This window comes from Gymnoscopelus microlampas, assembly GCF_963454915.1.
Source record: "Gymnoscopelus microlampas genome assembly, chromosome: 11".
Lineage (NCBI taxonomy): Eukaryota > Metazoa > Chordata > Actinopteri > Myctophiformes > Myctophidae > Gymnoscopelus > Gymnoscopelus microlampas.
The window spans coordinates 48,495,699-48,512,254 of record NC_139948.1 but is presented as its reverse complement, the minus strand read 5'-3'; the positions used below and the strand labels follow the sequence as shown (position 1 = coordinate 48,512,254).

The window sequence follows — 16,556 nt, the reverse complement described above, 5'->3', positions numbered from 1 at the left end:
CCCCAGCCCGTAGGACCCTCCCCGCCTGGCTTCCCTCCCCCAAACACAAGCTAGTTATTGTATTTCGTGTAGACGCTCGACAGAGCCGGATGTACCATGGTGGATTCGAACCCACAGCCTCCGTGGTGGTGGGCAGGGACTTACTGTAACCACTGCGCCACCCGAGCGCCTTCGTAATTCATTTTCGATGTGAAACAGTGAAAGTGCCCGCCCACAGCCACCCACAGAGTAGAAATGTATTGCACTTTTTTCCATGCGTAGATCCAAATACAATTTACAATTTAGGCATTTAGCAGATGCTCTTAATCCAATGCGATTTACAGAAAGCAGGGAAATAAAAGGTAATACAGGATCATAGGTAAAACAAGAAACAGTATAATATCAAAACGTTTATAATCTATACATTAAAACTATACACACTAGGATGCCAGGTCTACAAATATAACATACTATCTAAATGACATTATAAACTTTGCATATAAGCCTGCACGATCGTCAAGGCTAAGGCAAGTGCTCCGGAATAAGGTGACGTCACAGCGTAACAATGAGGATTGATGATTAGCGTTTGTTAGAATCTTTCTCCCAGTGCTGAATAAAAGGCTGCCATAGCAGATTAAAACGTATCTGTCTGACCTATAGTTTAACATATCTGATCCTCTTTACCTCCAGTGTATTCACAATGTCAGCAGGCCACATTTTAACATTAGGTGTGTCTCGTGGTTTCTTTGTCGTCTGAACCTTTTCTCCCTTCTCTTTTTATTGTGTATTTTCTGGGTTCTGATGTCTCGCTTCCACTGAATAGACGTGGAACAACGAGTTCATCTCCTGGGACCCCAGTCTGTTCTGTGGAATCACCCAGGTCTCTGTTCCCAAAAACATGCTGTGGAGGCCAGACCTATTCATCTATGAGATGTAAGAACACACACACACACACACACACACACACACACACACACACACACACACACACACACACACACACACACACACACACACACACACACACACACACACACACACACACACACACCTATGACCCACGTGCACGCACGCAAACCTTTTAATTTCAAGGAGTCCCATAACTCTGAGAGTGTACAAATGAAACCAAATGGACCCGTAATTTATTCATTCTCAGAATTACACATCCGTAAGGGGCCATTTGGGACCCCCTCAAGTAACCATGAGGGTTCCTGTACTGCTCTTTGAGACCCACTGGTGTAGCAGAGTGTTTCCAGTGTGAGCCAACATGCACAATATCAGCACCCTGACTCTGTTTGACCTGATTGGAACAGAGCCTTCATTAGTATCATTGGTAATGACCTGTAAAGGAAGTAAGGCCAATGTCTTTCCAACGTGGCTGCTGTGCATAGAACCTATTAATAACCACTAGTGACCAGTGAACACAATAGGTGTCTTTCATGCATTGTTGTTTTATTAAAGGTCCAAACTGGCGAAGCACCAAAAACATAGTTCTTATTTGGAATAAAAGAGTGTAGTATATAGAAAAAAATGTATAGTTTGATGTGAATTATTCACCGGCACATTTTTTTATCGTTTATTTGTAAGACCTTTAGACAGTTGGGAGATACAGGAAAGGAGGAATGACCTCCCCCATGTGTCATTAACTGGTTGAGTGCCAGAACGGCGCCCTGACAATGACTATAATTTAATAAGCGAACATAAGCTGAAATCTTGCAGCACATCCTGTCTTTGCTTAGATGACTAACAACAATGCTCATTACTTATCCACTTACCCCCTATTAGAAAACATTTAAAAAATAGCCGATCTGTAAGCTCATAAGGCTATTTTCAATATGTTTGAAAATGTTAGATATAGATGTCTTTTATTTTTGTAAAATAGGGACACCAGATTGAAAGTTATTAAGAGCTGTCCACACTATGAACGATAACCAAAAAAATCACACAATGTGTGTGCGTATGTGTGTGTGTGTGTGTGTGTGTGTGTGTGTGTGTGTGTGTGTGTGTGTGTGTGTGTGTGTGTGTGTGTGTGTGTGTGTGCGTGCGTGCGTGTGTGTGTGTGTACTGAGGCACTACACTGTCTCTATGCATTTGATGTATTACCTTTACCTGCTTACTGTGAATTGCTCTGGATTAAGAGCATCTGCTGCTAAATGCCTAAAGGCTTACATTGTAATTTGTTCCCTCTCAGGACAGAGAAGGACGAGGCTCCACACAGCCCCTACGTGTACGTGTCACACGACGGGACGGTCACCGTGGAGGACGACCTGCGGGTGGTCAGCACCCGCAAGATGGACGTCCACAAGTTCCCCTTCGACACGCAGAGCTGCAACATCACCGTGGGCTCCGCCATACACTGTGGTGAGCTGGAACATCACCGTGAGCCCTCGAGCATGTCTGCGTTTGCGTCATAGACTGTCAAAAATATGGAAGAAGGGAGTCGTCACGTGACCCATTGGTTCATACAGACCGGGGGTTCGAATCCCGGGCGTTTCGATGGCACTCGTTTTCCCTTTAGTGTCACCTGTCAACACTCAAGGCGGTCGCCGTCATGTGGCGCACACTGTGGACCATGTAGACTCAACGTCGAAACCCTCATTGAATACAATGAAAACGGACCGAAATTGACACTTAAAACAAGTCAAGGCGTGCAGGCGTCAGAAGCAGATTTGAGCCCCATGAGGAAGTGCCCGAACGAGACGCTGGCCGAGAGTGTGCCCATGACGAGCGGCGCGATTCGAATTGCATACCGCCAGGCAGAGTAACGTTATGTTTTAAATTAGTTAGCAATGTGGGCATACAGTACAGTAGAAGTAGTGCACAGTAAAATCCTCTGAATTAATTTATCCACTCGCTATCTGAGAACCCATTCTTTGTTCTTGCCTTTGGGGGGCACCACCTCATTTATTTGTGTAGAGACAGGAACTTTGGTTTGACTCCTCCCCCCGTTTCTTAATCCACTTCCTCACGGGTGCTTTTGTGTTCCTACTAACAAAAACATGTTTAAGGCAAGTGGTTCTGAGATTAATCCATTCGTACATGTGAAGATTTGACTGTGTCGTGGGCCAGTGGTTCACAAACAAAAAAAAACACGATATGGTTGTGTAGAACGGGAGGCATGCGTTAATCCGACAGACCTTTTCTCCGACTATGTGGCATCCGCGTGCGGTTAGGGTTAGGGTGCGGGTTTGGTTCGGGTTTACTGTTTAATGTCGGAGCACTGCGCTGTCGGAGGAATGCGCTGTCGGACTAACGTACTGCACCCGTGTAGAACTGCCGTCTCTTCATGTGAAAATCCTCTTAGCCTCCATGTTCTCTGTCACCTCATCCCTCAGTTGATGAGATGCGTCTCGTCCCGTTCTCCAACTCGTCCCGGGCCACCCAGTTCTCTCGCCAGGTGATGCAGCGGCAGGGGGAGTGGGACTTCATCCAGCTGGCTGTGACCAGCGACACGCTGAGCGTTGAGAGAGGAGACATGGAACGCCTCATATACACCGTACGTAACTATGTGTATACTATATATACTGTACATTTACATTCATTTACACCAGTGGTTCTCAACCTTTTCAGGCTGTAACTCCCCCAAAATAATCCTAATTGAACTGGGGAACCCTCACCATGACAAGCACTTGGAGTTGAGGCATTACTTTTAGTTTGACTCGGTTCCACAGATAAATATTGTGAAAATTGCAGATCTACAATTTTCATAATTTTGCCTCTTTCTTATATTTGACAATTTGGCCAATGACCAGTTTCTATAGTATAGTTTGTTCATTACTTGTGTTGCAGTAATGGTCTTTTTCTTTTCTTTCTTTCTTTCTTTCTTTTTTTTAAGGTATTACAAAGGTCTTAAAAGTCCTTAAATCGTCACTTCACTGTCACCTGGGGACCCCTGCAAAATCATGTGGGGACCCCCCTGGGGGTCCCGACCCACAGGTTGAGAACCACTGATTTACACCATGCACACTATATGCACAATATACACTTTAAATCAACCCATTATGACCTGCAGGCCGATTCTACAAGTTCTGTCTAAAACAGATGTTCTCAAACTTTGGAGCCCCAAAATGATCTGAAAATGTTTTGTGTCCGGGACCGCCAGAAGAGAAGATTTGTGTACAAAAAAAAATCTAGATTTTAAAAATATTTTCAAACACTTTTTTCAAAAACAATTAAAAATAGCAGATGTACAAGCTCACATAATCGTGGTACGATGTTCTAAACCTATGAGTTTTCTAAAAATCACACCCTGTGTGAAGGAAGCGGTGCCTTTGATGAGTTTATTTAATTGGGATATATATGAACTAGAGAAACAATGTTAAATCCCTGTAAATTCATTGCAAGGCTGGCCTCCTGGTGGCGCTATAACAGGGCAATGTGAAAAGGGGGGCAATTCTTCCTGGGCCTAGTGGGAACATGCGTGGAAAGTTTCACGGAAATTGCACACTGCGTTCATGTGGTTTGTATGTGTCGCTTCTCGTGCTCACCCGGACGGACGGACGGACGGACGGACGGACAACCAGTGGCACGTGTGGCCAATGAGAGGAGAGATGGCATAGGCAATCTCCAAGGCCGTGTGTGTGTGTGTGTGTGTGTGTGTGTGTGTGTGTGTGCGTGTGTTTGTATGTGTTGCTTCTTTGCCGTGCTCATCCCGTGCTCATCCGGACGGACGGACGGACGGACGGACACACGGACGGACGGACGGACGGACGGACGGACATACGGACAAAGTCAAGTGTAGAGCGGTTGGCACCGCTAAAAACCTATGCTGCTATTTATATGTGATTATATCATATTGCATTATAGACCTAACCTTTAAATAAAATGTTATCCACTAACTTGAAAGTCTTTCATGTAAAATGTGTGTGTGTTTTATACTGTAGTTTCACCTTTTGTTAACCCCCTGTGCCCCAGATCACCATGAAGAGAAGACCCCTGCTCCACGTCATCAACTTCCTGTTGCCCATCCTGTTCTTCCTGTGCCTGGACCTGTCCTCCTTCCTGATCTCTGACCACCGTGGAGAGAAGCTGGGCTTCAAGGTCACCGTGCTGCTGGCCATCTCTGTGCTGCTGCTCATCCTCAACGACATCCTGCCCTCCATGTCCAACAGAACCCCTCTCATCGGTACAGCACCCTTAACCCTTTTAGACCGGGAACGCATCTGTGTGTCATTTTAAGATTTCTTTGGGCTATTCAAAAAATAGCAGATCTGTAAGCTTGTAGATCTGGTATTTTTTTTTATCTTGAAAATGTGTGCAAATCTTAGAATATATATATATTTTAAAGCGAACATTTGTAACTCAAATCTTTGCTCCAAAAAAAAAGGACTACTTACTTACTACTTAAAAGTAAAGTACTGGATAGTGATTTAAATGTTTTCCTCCTTCGCAGCCACCTACTGCATCGTGATCTTTGCTCTGATGCTGCTGAGTCTGTTGGAGACGGTTCTGGTGACGTACCTGATGGAGAAGGACACTGTCCCCCAGGGGACAGGGACAGACGAGGACCGCAGCCCGAAGGTGGACTGCCAGGATAAACAGGACAAGGCCACCGTCCTCAGCTGTGACAGAGGTGAGGACCGTATACCTGAAAGGAAGTGATAGGCTGATGCAAAATGAACAAAATGTAATCTCGATCAGTTTGTTATAATAAAGTTATTGATAGCTTTTCTACTTACGCTCGCCATGTATTTAACATGCATGTTTCAAAATGTAAATATATAAACATATAAATAAACAGACAGACAGACAGACAGACAGACAGACAGACAGACAGACAGACAGACACACACACACACACACACACACACACACACACACACACACACACACACACACACACACACACACACACACACACACACACACAGCCGTTTATGGTCAGTTCAGAAACGTAGGTCTTAATATTTTTATCTAATCATTTGGCTGTGCTTGTCAAGTCGTCTAAGCGTTCTCATTGGACTGTAGGCTACACATGTTTATGCCACACAACCCAAAGTCAAAGTACATGTTTTAACTTGTAGCTGGAGTTAGAAAAAACACTGGATTTTTGTTTAGTATAGAAACAACAGGCAATGATGAACCAGCAACTGACTGAGGACAGAAACCAGAAACCAGGGATTAGTGGTCGAGAGACAGCTTGGTGATGATGAGGGAATGAGAAACAGCTGGTGGAGATAAAACTTGTAATCTGGTGACGGGTGACCCCTGGTGGAACTGGGGAGAAACACAGGTAAAGTGCAGAGGACAGGGTACTGAGGTGTGTGGATCACAATAATACACAGCAGCTACAAAGTTGTCTGTGAACTCTGACTAATTGTGTGCTGACAGGACCAAATAAATTAAATTAACTGTTTTGCATTCATCCATGTGCCAAATGTGTCATTTTAGATGGAAGAAGAAGAGTGCTTCCTGCATACTGTGATGTGACTGGCGGTGACACGACATGCGAGCTACTGCCCATCACTGCACAGGTTACGACTGAACACTGCTTCCTACTTCCTTATCCTACTGTTCTACTTATATAGACATAACACACGCACTGACCACTGGATTGTATGTTAAAGCTGCACTAGGTAACTTTCCTCTTCTACCCCGGATTTGAACCCGGTTTCCTGCGCATGTGCTGACATGTTTTAACAATGAGCTAAAGAGAGCCTGCCTGCTTGCTCAGGGGAAAAATTGAAGATCCTGTGTCTAGATGAGACATGGCCTTTGACATGATCTAAATGTCTCAATAGATGAGCAGGGAGACAAATACAACCACCCCAATTGTATCAGTTATATTGTATTAAAGGAGAATTCCAGTCATTTTAGATGTTTGCTTTGATGTGTCTCTAATCACTCACCAAAATACAAAGGGCCGTTGAATTTTTCCAGAGAAGCCCCTGTTGTCCATTGTGGAGACCCCTTCCACTGGCATAATGGAGTACCTAATGCGGATAAACAAAAATCGCCTATTTTAGCAGCTCCAAAGTTAGTTTTTTGCCCCACTAATCCTCATTATGCAGTGTACTGACACTCAAACATGCACTGAATGTCTCTTATGAGACGCTGAGCTCATAAGAGACATTCAGTGCATGTTTGAGTGTCAGTACACTGCATAATGAGGATTAGTGGGAAAGAAACAAACTTTGGAGCTGCTAAAATAGGCGATTTTTGTTTATCCGCATTACTCCATTATGCCAGTGGAAGGGGTCTCCACAATGGACAACAGGGGCTTCTCTGGAAAAAAAATCAACGGCCCTGTATGTTGGTGAGTGATTAGAGACACATCAAAGCAAACATCTAAAATGACTGGAATTCTCCTTTAACATACTCTACCATACAAATTACATTTTATTCATAAAAAAAAATATCAGCAAGTTGTACATGAGATTGGTGCAGCGTGTGTCAAGTTCGACCACATAGTCCACAAAGGGTACATTTCACAGGTACTGTACAACCCGCAGATAGCTCCATGAATGAACCCAAACGTCTCTTCTTGTCCAGGTCAGTGACATCATCACCCATCAGGGAGGAGAGTCCCAGGTGTTACAGCAGATCCTGGACCAGCTGAGAGAGCTGGAGAACACGGTGTCTCGGTTCCTCAGGAGGAGTAAAGACGGCGGCCGGCAGAAGCCTGATGGCTACTGGAACCGCGTCGCCACCAGGATCAACGCAGCTTTCCTCATTTTCTACTGCGTCACCGTGGCGCTCTTTCTCATCCTCATGTACATAGAGTGGAGCTGAGGTATTATGTCTGGTGTGTGTGGACCCACCTGGAGGTGTTGCAGTGTTATTGTTGAGATTTACTAGTTGCATATCTCTGTATTTCATCTTTTTAATGTGTTTTTTTTTTTTACGTAAATGAACTCTTTGACTGACAGAAATGAAACATTGTTTGCTAAGCCACTGCCAGCGATTTCCAAGTGTTTTCGCTAACCTTCTAAAAATCATAGAATAGTATTCTTCACAACGATATTGCTACCCTCCTGGTATATGTATCATTCTGGTTACTCAAGAATAAACATCATTGAACTTGTTTATCTGAATGTAAAATAAATGTTATTGCAATTGAGACCTGATTTTTGTCCTGTTATTATGTTATGGTCACTGGTGTTCGAGCCAAGTGTAGTGGCCGTAACATTCGTCTTACAATAGTGTCACACAAAAGTATAGCAAACATAGCTATTTCAGACACACAGCAGATTCTTTATTCCATTTCCTGAAAAGTGACAATTTTGGACAAACACATTTCGTATGGCATTGGCTTAGCCGATAGTTTTCCACTGTTGTTGCGTGTTGTTGTTGTTGGTTGTTGTTGGTCGTTGTGCTACCATATGCAGATACTCAGAGACAGGTAGTTTTGCTCACATAAAAACATAATGTCTCTTTGTCAGTAGTTCCCAAACCTTTTAGACACAAACATTAATTTGAGTGTCTCCCCGTGAACCAAACTTACAAAAACCTTCTAAGTTCACCAGTTATACAGGTCACAGTACAGAGGCTTATTGTCGGTATCAGCCAGAACGCAGGAGTCTACCCCCGTTTCAGTGCTAGACCTCTGGGAGATGGATTGTTGAGGTGGAGCACAACACTATACCTTTTGGACGACCAGTTGAGCCTATACGTAATATAATTATGTATAATGTTATAGTGAAAATAGCCGATCTACAAGCTCTCAGCTATTTTCACTATTTCATTATGTTTAGCCTATTTATTTATTTCATGTTAAAATATAATTTTCTTTTTGAAAATTCTTTGAAATAAATGTTTTGAAAAAATAGTTGGAAACGTTATAATAAATGGATATTTACTAGTGACCGTTGTATCAGTTTTTGGAAAAACGTCTCTATCTGATACAGGTTTTACATTTCACAGTAACTGATGCAGTCATTCAGAGCAGTGGCTTTCAAACTTTTTCATGTCAAGGACCCCCAAATTCAGCTGATATGATGTATGATATGATGTATATAGAGTTAAAGTGCTTAAGCAAATTTGTTTTCTATAATATTAATTTAGCTGGGGACCCCCTGAAATCCCCCTCAAGGACCCCACTTTAGAGCCACTGATCTAAAGCTATGTCTTCACACTGTTGTTATAAACACATACAGAGCTAAATGTGTTGAACTATTGTTCTGAATGTAGATTAAACATACTGATGTCAACTGTGGCAAACATAGATTCAAAGATACATTGTATCGTACAATAACTAACGCTGCATACTGTATGTCTACTAATGTAAATACAGGAAACCCATTTATGGGCTAAAACGTAATGAGTTAATAAAATGTCTCATTATTTTGAGATACCGTTATCTCTGTGTGTGTGTGTGTGTGTGTGTGTGTGTGTGTGTGTGTGTGTGTGTGTGTGTGTGTGTGTGTGTGTGTGTGTGTGTGTGTGTGTGTGTGTGTGTGCGTGCGTGTGTGCGTGCGTGCATGCGCGCGTGTCTGTGCGTGTGTGGGTGCGTGCGTGCGTGTGTCTATCTGTCTATCCGTGTGTGTCTAATATCAGACAGCGCTGGTCTGATCGGCGCCAAACCTTACGTCCAAGTGTAAACAGTGTAGACAGACTGACATTTAAGACAAAGTCTTTCTCTTTTGCTGTTATTTATTAGTTAACACCCGGATGCAACATCCAAAAGATCTCTTTAAACGAGTAGATACTGTAGGTGGTTCTTAAACGAGACGTTTTGGGGTTGTTGTGACATTGACAGAGATTAAGCACGTTCTCCACGGATAGGACGAGCCAGCAGTCTCCATGTCTCTCCAGCTCTTTATTAAACAGAACATGCATTTTCAGATCGGGATACTTTTTTTTTTTTTTTTTGACAAAAACAAACTTGTTTCATCCAAAATATATCTCTTACCTTACCTTATATACATTGGCTATTTTCCAACAAGAAACATGTCATTTTCAAGCTTGTGGATCTGGTACTTTTGATGCTTTTGTGTGATGCTGTAGGCTACTTGATCAGACTACAGCGTCACACATAAGCATAACAAGTAGCAGATCCACAAACTTTAAACGTTTTGAGCTTGTAGATCTGCTACTTTTGTTATTTTTGACTTAGAATCCTGAAAAGTAACAGTTTTGGACATATGACTATTATGACTAAATACTATGACACGTTTTTATTATCTGCCACTTTTAAATGCCTCGTTTTACTTTTTCGCCTTTAAACCATGCACCTTATATATATTATCTGTCATTACGTCTAACTGATTGATGCCACTGCAATTTTTCCAACACACACCTTATATGTATGTAATGCACCGTATGTATATTTATTATGTATGTTTTTTCTGTTTCTTCCTTTCCATATCTCTTTATACCTTTCTTAAAACTGCAATGATGGGGTTTGTGCAACAAGTAATTTCACGATGTGACGATACATATGAGTTGAGCTGGTCTACAAATTAGACCACATAGACTACGACTTACCATTTTAAACTTTCAGCAATGTAGACATTTATTTTTGTATTATTTATCTTTTTACTGAACACACCAATGATGTTCGTATAGAGAGACGCTGGACAAAGCTGGATGTACCGCGGTGGATTCTAACCCACAACTGGGATTTTTGAGCTAGTGTTGATGTGTGGATGTACTCAGATTCTCCCTCAGAATATCATATGTCTTGACACTCTTTAGATATTGTCACTCACTGATAGTATTGCTGTTCTGATGTGGTTCTGTTAATTACACATACAAATATGTATATTCATTATATGATATTAAGTAAAACAATATTTCAATAAACTAAAAATAATTCCCACAATAAGTAACTGTACACTATTGACTCAGTGCATATTTGTAACAACAACCTTATTCTGTAAAGGAGTCTCTCTGCATAACATACACTCGAAACACTTAGACCCTCTATATACTTAGTAATACAGACTTATATAAACACAATGTCTTTATTAATTAAATATGGTAGTTATGTGCTGTTCTGCTGAGCTTGTTAATGTAGTATGACCAGCACTTATAATACTTTATATACCTTATTATACGTTGTTACTGTATGCATCATTATAAACATGTATAATGTGTGTTATGAGGCCTTATGATGCATTGGAAATGTGACTAGAATGCATTATAGACCACACCTTTAGGTAAAGTGACACCAAATATACATCGTCTTTGTCTTTGCATGAATCTCTTTATTCCTTGAACACCTTGGATTATTTATTTATTTCAAAGCACTGACAGGTCACCACTGTAATAATATGTGATACAATACATATATCTACTGTATGAGTTTAGGATTAAACAGAGTCCCAAAGAAGGAAAAAAACAATTTCAAATCATGAAAAAGAGTAAATATTGCATCATGCCTTTTATACCACGGCTGTGCTTTTTTTAAATATATGCATGTGAACCTAAACATGTTTAAGGAACACGTCTGATCTTCATCGCTACAGCCTTCAGGGAGTAATTATAACCCTTCCAGTGGTTCCAGACTACACCTGTTGCATAATGATCCGTCTTTCCCCAAAGGTAAACACCATTGATGTAAGCATGGTGACAGGCATTGTACCAAAATGCACCGTAATAATGACTTGCACAGTTGTTGCCCGACCTGTCCTGATCTTTGTCAAAGGTTGAGAATTTCATTCCATTGTGATAGGTCAGTGAGTCTCCTGCTCCTCCATTCTTGAAGCCAGCAACCTACAGCTTGTAGCCATCAGCCTCAGGACCCACAGAGAAAGAGGAGTAAGAGGCAAATGCTGTGTTTCCCTTAAAGTCTTCCATGTCCACCCTCAGCTGAAACTTTTTGTCCTTGGTAAGGAGATGCATGTTCTCCAGTCCCAGCCAGTACTCGCCTGATGCGTCTCCAAACCCAGCTTGGTACTCTGCCCAGGGTCTGTAGAAGTTCACAGTGCCGTCCACTCTTCTCTGGATGACTGTCCACTTCCCTCCATCTGTGTCCATGTCACAGTAGACCTTGAGAGGTGTAGTAGTGGGGTAGATGCTGTACACACCACTCACACACTGTGTGAATGGTGAGATTTTGTTGTAGATCTCGTCACAGTCCAGAACCAGGTTGTGATCCCAACGAGGAGCAGAGTGGACTGTTACAGCCAGAAACAGAACTAAAACAACAAGTATCATCTTGAAGTCTTTAAGTTGCACCTTGTTGTTCAGATTAAAAGACTTCTGAGTGTGTTGAGTGTATGATCAGCTCCAGAAGAAGGTTCAATGCAGTCTGAGTTTGAGAACCTTCATTTATAGTGGTTAACAGTGGGTATAATTTCATTTCGGCAAAACCTCCACCAGTATTAAATATCTTGCCGTTTTCTTCCTCATGCCTTCACTAATCGTTCCCCATGGGTGTGACTTAATTATTGGTTATTGGTTTCCTTCTCTTTTCCACCAGTTCTATAACAACAGTTAAAATTGCATTTTATTTCATGGAGGTACATGACAACAGCTAATATCAAAACAGCAAGAAATAAGAAATGAAAAATAAATAAATATAAAAATGATATGCTTGGTGTGTGCGTGCGTGGCTTGGTGTGTGCGTGCGTGCGTGCGTGCGTGCGTGGCTTGGTGCGTGCGTGCGTGCGTGCGTGCGTGCGTGCGTGCCTTCGTCTGATCCTGCAGGTTGACATGGAACATTTCTTCAGCAGTGTGATTCCACCGGAAATGATTTACCATGTTTACTTAGGAACCAAAATTACACATATACAACTTCAAAATGCAGTAGGATACACCTCATCAACGATTTCCATTTCCCTCCTCATTGCTGTACTCCTTGAAAATGTTTTTCTTATAACAAAATGTATTAGTTATTATTCATTATTCTCATCAGTCCTAGCTGTACATCTCGGTGGAGTCCATCACTGATTGCTGTGTCCAACTGGTTTCTCTCTAGACGGTCAACACTAGCCTGGCATGGCCAGACTAATATCACTGCGTAGATACAGTATTAGTCTGGAATATGTGTGTGGAACCTGCATTTCCGAGGGGCAAATAAAGAAAATCTGGTGCTAAACCCGCCCCATAGTTGCATACTGGGCTCTGATTGGTCCCTCACAACTTCGGAGGGAGAGAAATACAATCTCTATTGAGAGGGGCCAGACCTAGTCTGCCAAGGGCATTTTTTTTTGCAATGGAACCAGGCTAGGTCAACACCACATTTAAAACCTGTTGAAAATCACTGGTCAAGATTGAAAGAACACTGACCAGTGTATCCCTGCATATCAGTATTGTGCTGCTTATGAGTGCATGTGTTGTGCATGTGTTGGCCGGCGCCTCCTATAGGCGAACTAGGCGGCCGCCTAGAGCGCCATCTAGAGGGGGCTCCGAAATGGAGGGAGATTTTATATATATATATATATATATATATATATACAAAAAGAAGAATAATGACTAATCCTAGCCCTAAAACCGAAATAAAGTAGCCAAAAATAGGAAAACAAGTATCAAAATCTGCCCAAAAAACGAAAAACTTTGTGTGCGCGCGTGAGGGGGCACATCAGAGGAATCTCGCCTAGGGCGCTGATCAGCCCAGAAACGGCCCCACGTGAATGTCGCATGTCTATTGAACCCAGCTAGACAGGGTTTCTACAACAGCATGCATGACTTTATTAACCTACAATGAGAGCATGAACGCCAAAACTAGATATTTAACGCCATGTTCACTGGAACGAGAAAGAGAGAGCGGGGAATTTCTTTTATTTTATTTAGGCAAATGTATTTGTTTCCTTGTCACGCAACCTCCAACATCATTGTTTGGTTTTCTTCCTCATATTACCTTCACTATTTGTTCCCCTCAAACTCACACTTAATTATCTGTGCCAATTTCCTTCTGCTTTCCACCAGTTGTATAACACCAGTTTCTATTTTGTATTTTATTTTATGGAGGTACAGGACAACAGCTGTCCAAAAACAGCTTGAGTACTAGATCAGAAATAAGTATATAAACATAAATCTATTCCACATCCCCCCGGTAGTCTAAATTATGTTAATTTCCAGCAGTGGTTGTTAATAAAGCAGATATTTATTTTGCTGCTGCACCTGATTACGTATTAAAATACAGTTATTATGATAACATGTTGTACCAGGAATGAACATCATGGTACTTAGACATTTCTTTGGAGTACATCCATACATTTCAAAATAGGCAACAGCTATATAACACCAGTTTGTTGTCTCCGCCAGGCCGAAAGGCATGGCGAGATAGTATGTTTTGCCCCCTTGTCTGTCTGTCCATCCGTCCGTCCGTCCGTCCGTCCGTCCGTCCGTCCTTCTGTCTGCGAGCAGCTAATCTCCGCTACCGTTGGCCCAGTCGCTGTGAAACTGCACAAACACACTCCCTGGATGCCACAGCAGAACCTCTGCCCAACATTCATAGCGCCACCATGTTTGCAAAACACATTTTTGGATATTACTCCTACAGATTTTGTCCAAACAACACACAAATCGGTACACAGTATCTCTATAGTCATGTGATCAACACAGATCTGTCCGATTTTCCATATTCCATCCTGATTGGCTAAGATTGGCTTCCAAAGTATGCAGGATTGGTTTGTTTTGAACAAAATGCCTCAAATCAAGAACGCAGCATGCGATTTCCGTGAAATTATCCACGTAGATTCCCACTTGGCCCAGGAAGAAATGCCACATCAGCCTCATGGTGGCGCTATAACAGGCCGATTCACGTTTTTACCTAACTGCACCGATCTGCGTGAAACTTTCCACGCACACTCCCTAGAGGCCAAGGAAAAACCTTTGTCCTGCATTTTTAACATCTGCCTGTTAGAGCGCCACCAGGAGGCTGACTTTTGTAAAACAAATGTTTTCCTCTTACTCCTTCAGGTTCTGTCCAAAAAACACGCAAATCAATGCTTGGTATCTATAATGAAATATCCATAGATTTATAGTAGTGTGTGTGTGTATGTGTGTGTGTGTGTGTGTGTGTGTGTGTGTGTGTGTGTGTGTGTGTGTGTGTGTGTGTGTGTGTGTGTGTGTGTGTGTGTGTGTGTGTGTGTGTGTGTGTGTGTGTGCGTGTGCTTGTGCGTGTGCGTGGGTGTGTGTGTGTGTGTGTGTGTCTACTATCTTGCAATCAGGTTCTGTAATTAAATACTATGTCACTTTATATCTTTGTCAGTGGTTCCCAAACCTTTTAGACCCAAAAGAGAAATACCCCATATATTGCTGCAAAATTTCTTACCAAGTCACCATAGTGTACATCATTTTTAAAGAAGGCACAGAGCTCATTGCACAACCCTTCTTTTTGTTCCTCCCTTGCCTCATCTAGACATGTTTCGATCTAGTCGAAGTTACAGAAGTGACTGATTCCAGAACTCAAAGCCTTGTGTTTTTATCTGTATTCTGAGGACGTAAAAGAGGACAGGCAGACATGGTGGCATTGCTCATGGGACGGCCTTGCACACCGTGCAGGAACCTATTTGACCAGGAGCACGCGCAGCGACAAGCATAGATTTAAAACAACTTTAAATTCACACCTCAACAAAGTTTACAAAGGCTCCCGACTCACACCAGGTGGATTAACATAGGAATGAGCCTAGATGCATATCAATTGTCCATTGTGTGACATGTGTTAATGATGTCACGTCATTAAAATAAGAGTGCAACCACGTTCCAATTCAGCATTGCAACGCTGCAGGCAGACCTCGCTGTGTGGGCAGTGCCTAAAGCAGCTCTTGGCCTGAAAAGGTTGAAAACCACTGTTACAGACATCATTCAGCCATTAGATGTCGCTCTACACCTGCCCTCGCCAAACTACTGTGTGATCTGTGAGCTCTGATCTCCTCTGTGCAGACAGTGTGGTCTGTGAGCTCTCTCTCTCTCTCTCTCTCTCCAGTTTCCATGTCTGTCTCTCTCTCTCTCTCTCTCTCTCTCTCTCTCTCTCTCTCTCTCTCTCTCTCTCTGCCTCTCTCTCTCTCACTGCCTCTCTCTCTCTCTCTCTCTCTCTCTCTCTCTCTCTCTCTCTCTCTCTCTCTCTCTGCCTCTCTCTCTCTCACTGCCTCTCTCTCTCTCTCTCTCTCTCTCTCTCTCTCTCTCTCTCTCTCTCTCTCTCTCTCTCTCTCTCTCTCTCTCTCTCTCTCTCTCTCTCTCTCTCTCTCATCATCATGTAGATCGGCTACTTTCACTGGTTTCTGTTCCGAGGAGACATACAATTTCTCTATCGGTAGATGGTTACAGTAGTTAGCAAAACAAAGGCCTGGTCCGTCAGGGACGGAATGAATTATAAATATCAACAGACACTACCAGGGCTATCATATCTCTAGCTCAATGAGAAGAAAGGCACTCTTGGAGTCCAGAGGTCACCAGTTCAATCCCCGTCACCGACGATGTGTTGAGGTGATCATGATTTGGCATTCGTAGGCTTACATGTAGTATTTCTTGAGGTTAGGGGAAGGCATAGTTTTACTGAGGTTAGGGTTATGGGTTTAAAATGCTCATTTGTTAAAAGCATGGTCTTCTTTCTCTCAAGTTCAGTCTTCTATGTTTCTATGGCTTATTGTGCATATTACTTATCATTACTTCTTTCTTTCTTCTCTCTGCATTCCCTGGACCCGTATTATCGCTGCTTGCAGCTATATTCATTATTATTATTATTA

General features: G+C 42.4%; 1 protein-coding gene and 1 pseudogene across 2 annotated transcripts in view; one reads left to right on the top strand and one right to left on the bottom strand.

Annotated features, from left to right (window-relative positions):
• The window catches only part of LOC311054825 (5-hydroxytryptamine receptor 3A-like), a gene marked incomplete at both ends in the record, with an annotated part of 9,863 nt that extends 2,153 nt beyond the window's left edge, over positions 1–7,710 (top strand). Inside the window, 7 exons of the mRNA XM_084070827.1 lie at positions 803–912; positions 2,171–2,340; positions 3,315–3,475; positions 4,894–5,104; positions 5,372–5,551; positions 6,370–6,452; positions 7,471–7,710. Of these exons, the coding sequence (XP_083926953.1) occupies positions 803–912; positions 2,171–2,340; positions 3,315–3,475; positions 4,894–5,104; positions 5,372–5,551; positions 6,370–6,452; positions 7,471–7,710 (1,155 nt within the window). The remainder of the gene's footprint in view (positions 1–802; positions 913–2,170; positions 2,341–3,314; positions 3,476–4,893; positions 5,105–5,371; positions 5,552–6,369; positions 6,453–7,470) is intronic.
• Positions 1–11,941, bottom strand: part of LOC311055436 (microfibril-associated glycoprotein 4-like) — a 51,369-nt pseudogene extending 39,428 nt beyond the window's left edge. The window contains exon 1 of the transcript XR_014602904.1: positions 11,313–11,941. The product of XR_014602904.1 is annotated as a microfibril-associated glycoprotein 4-like (transcript). The remainder of the gene's footprint in view (positions 1–11,312) is intronic.
• Positions 11,942–16,556: the final 4,615 nt, after the last annotated feature.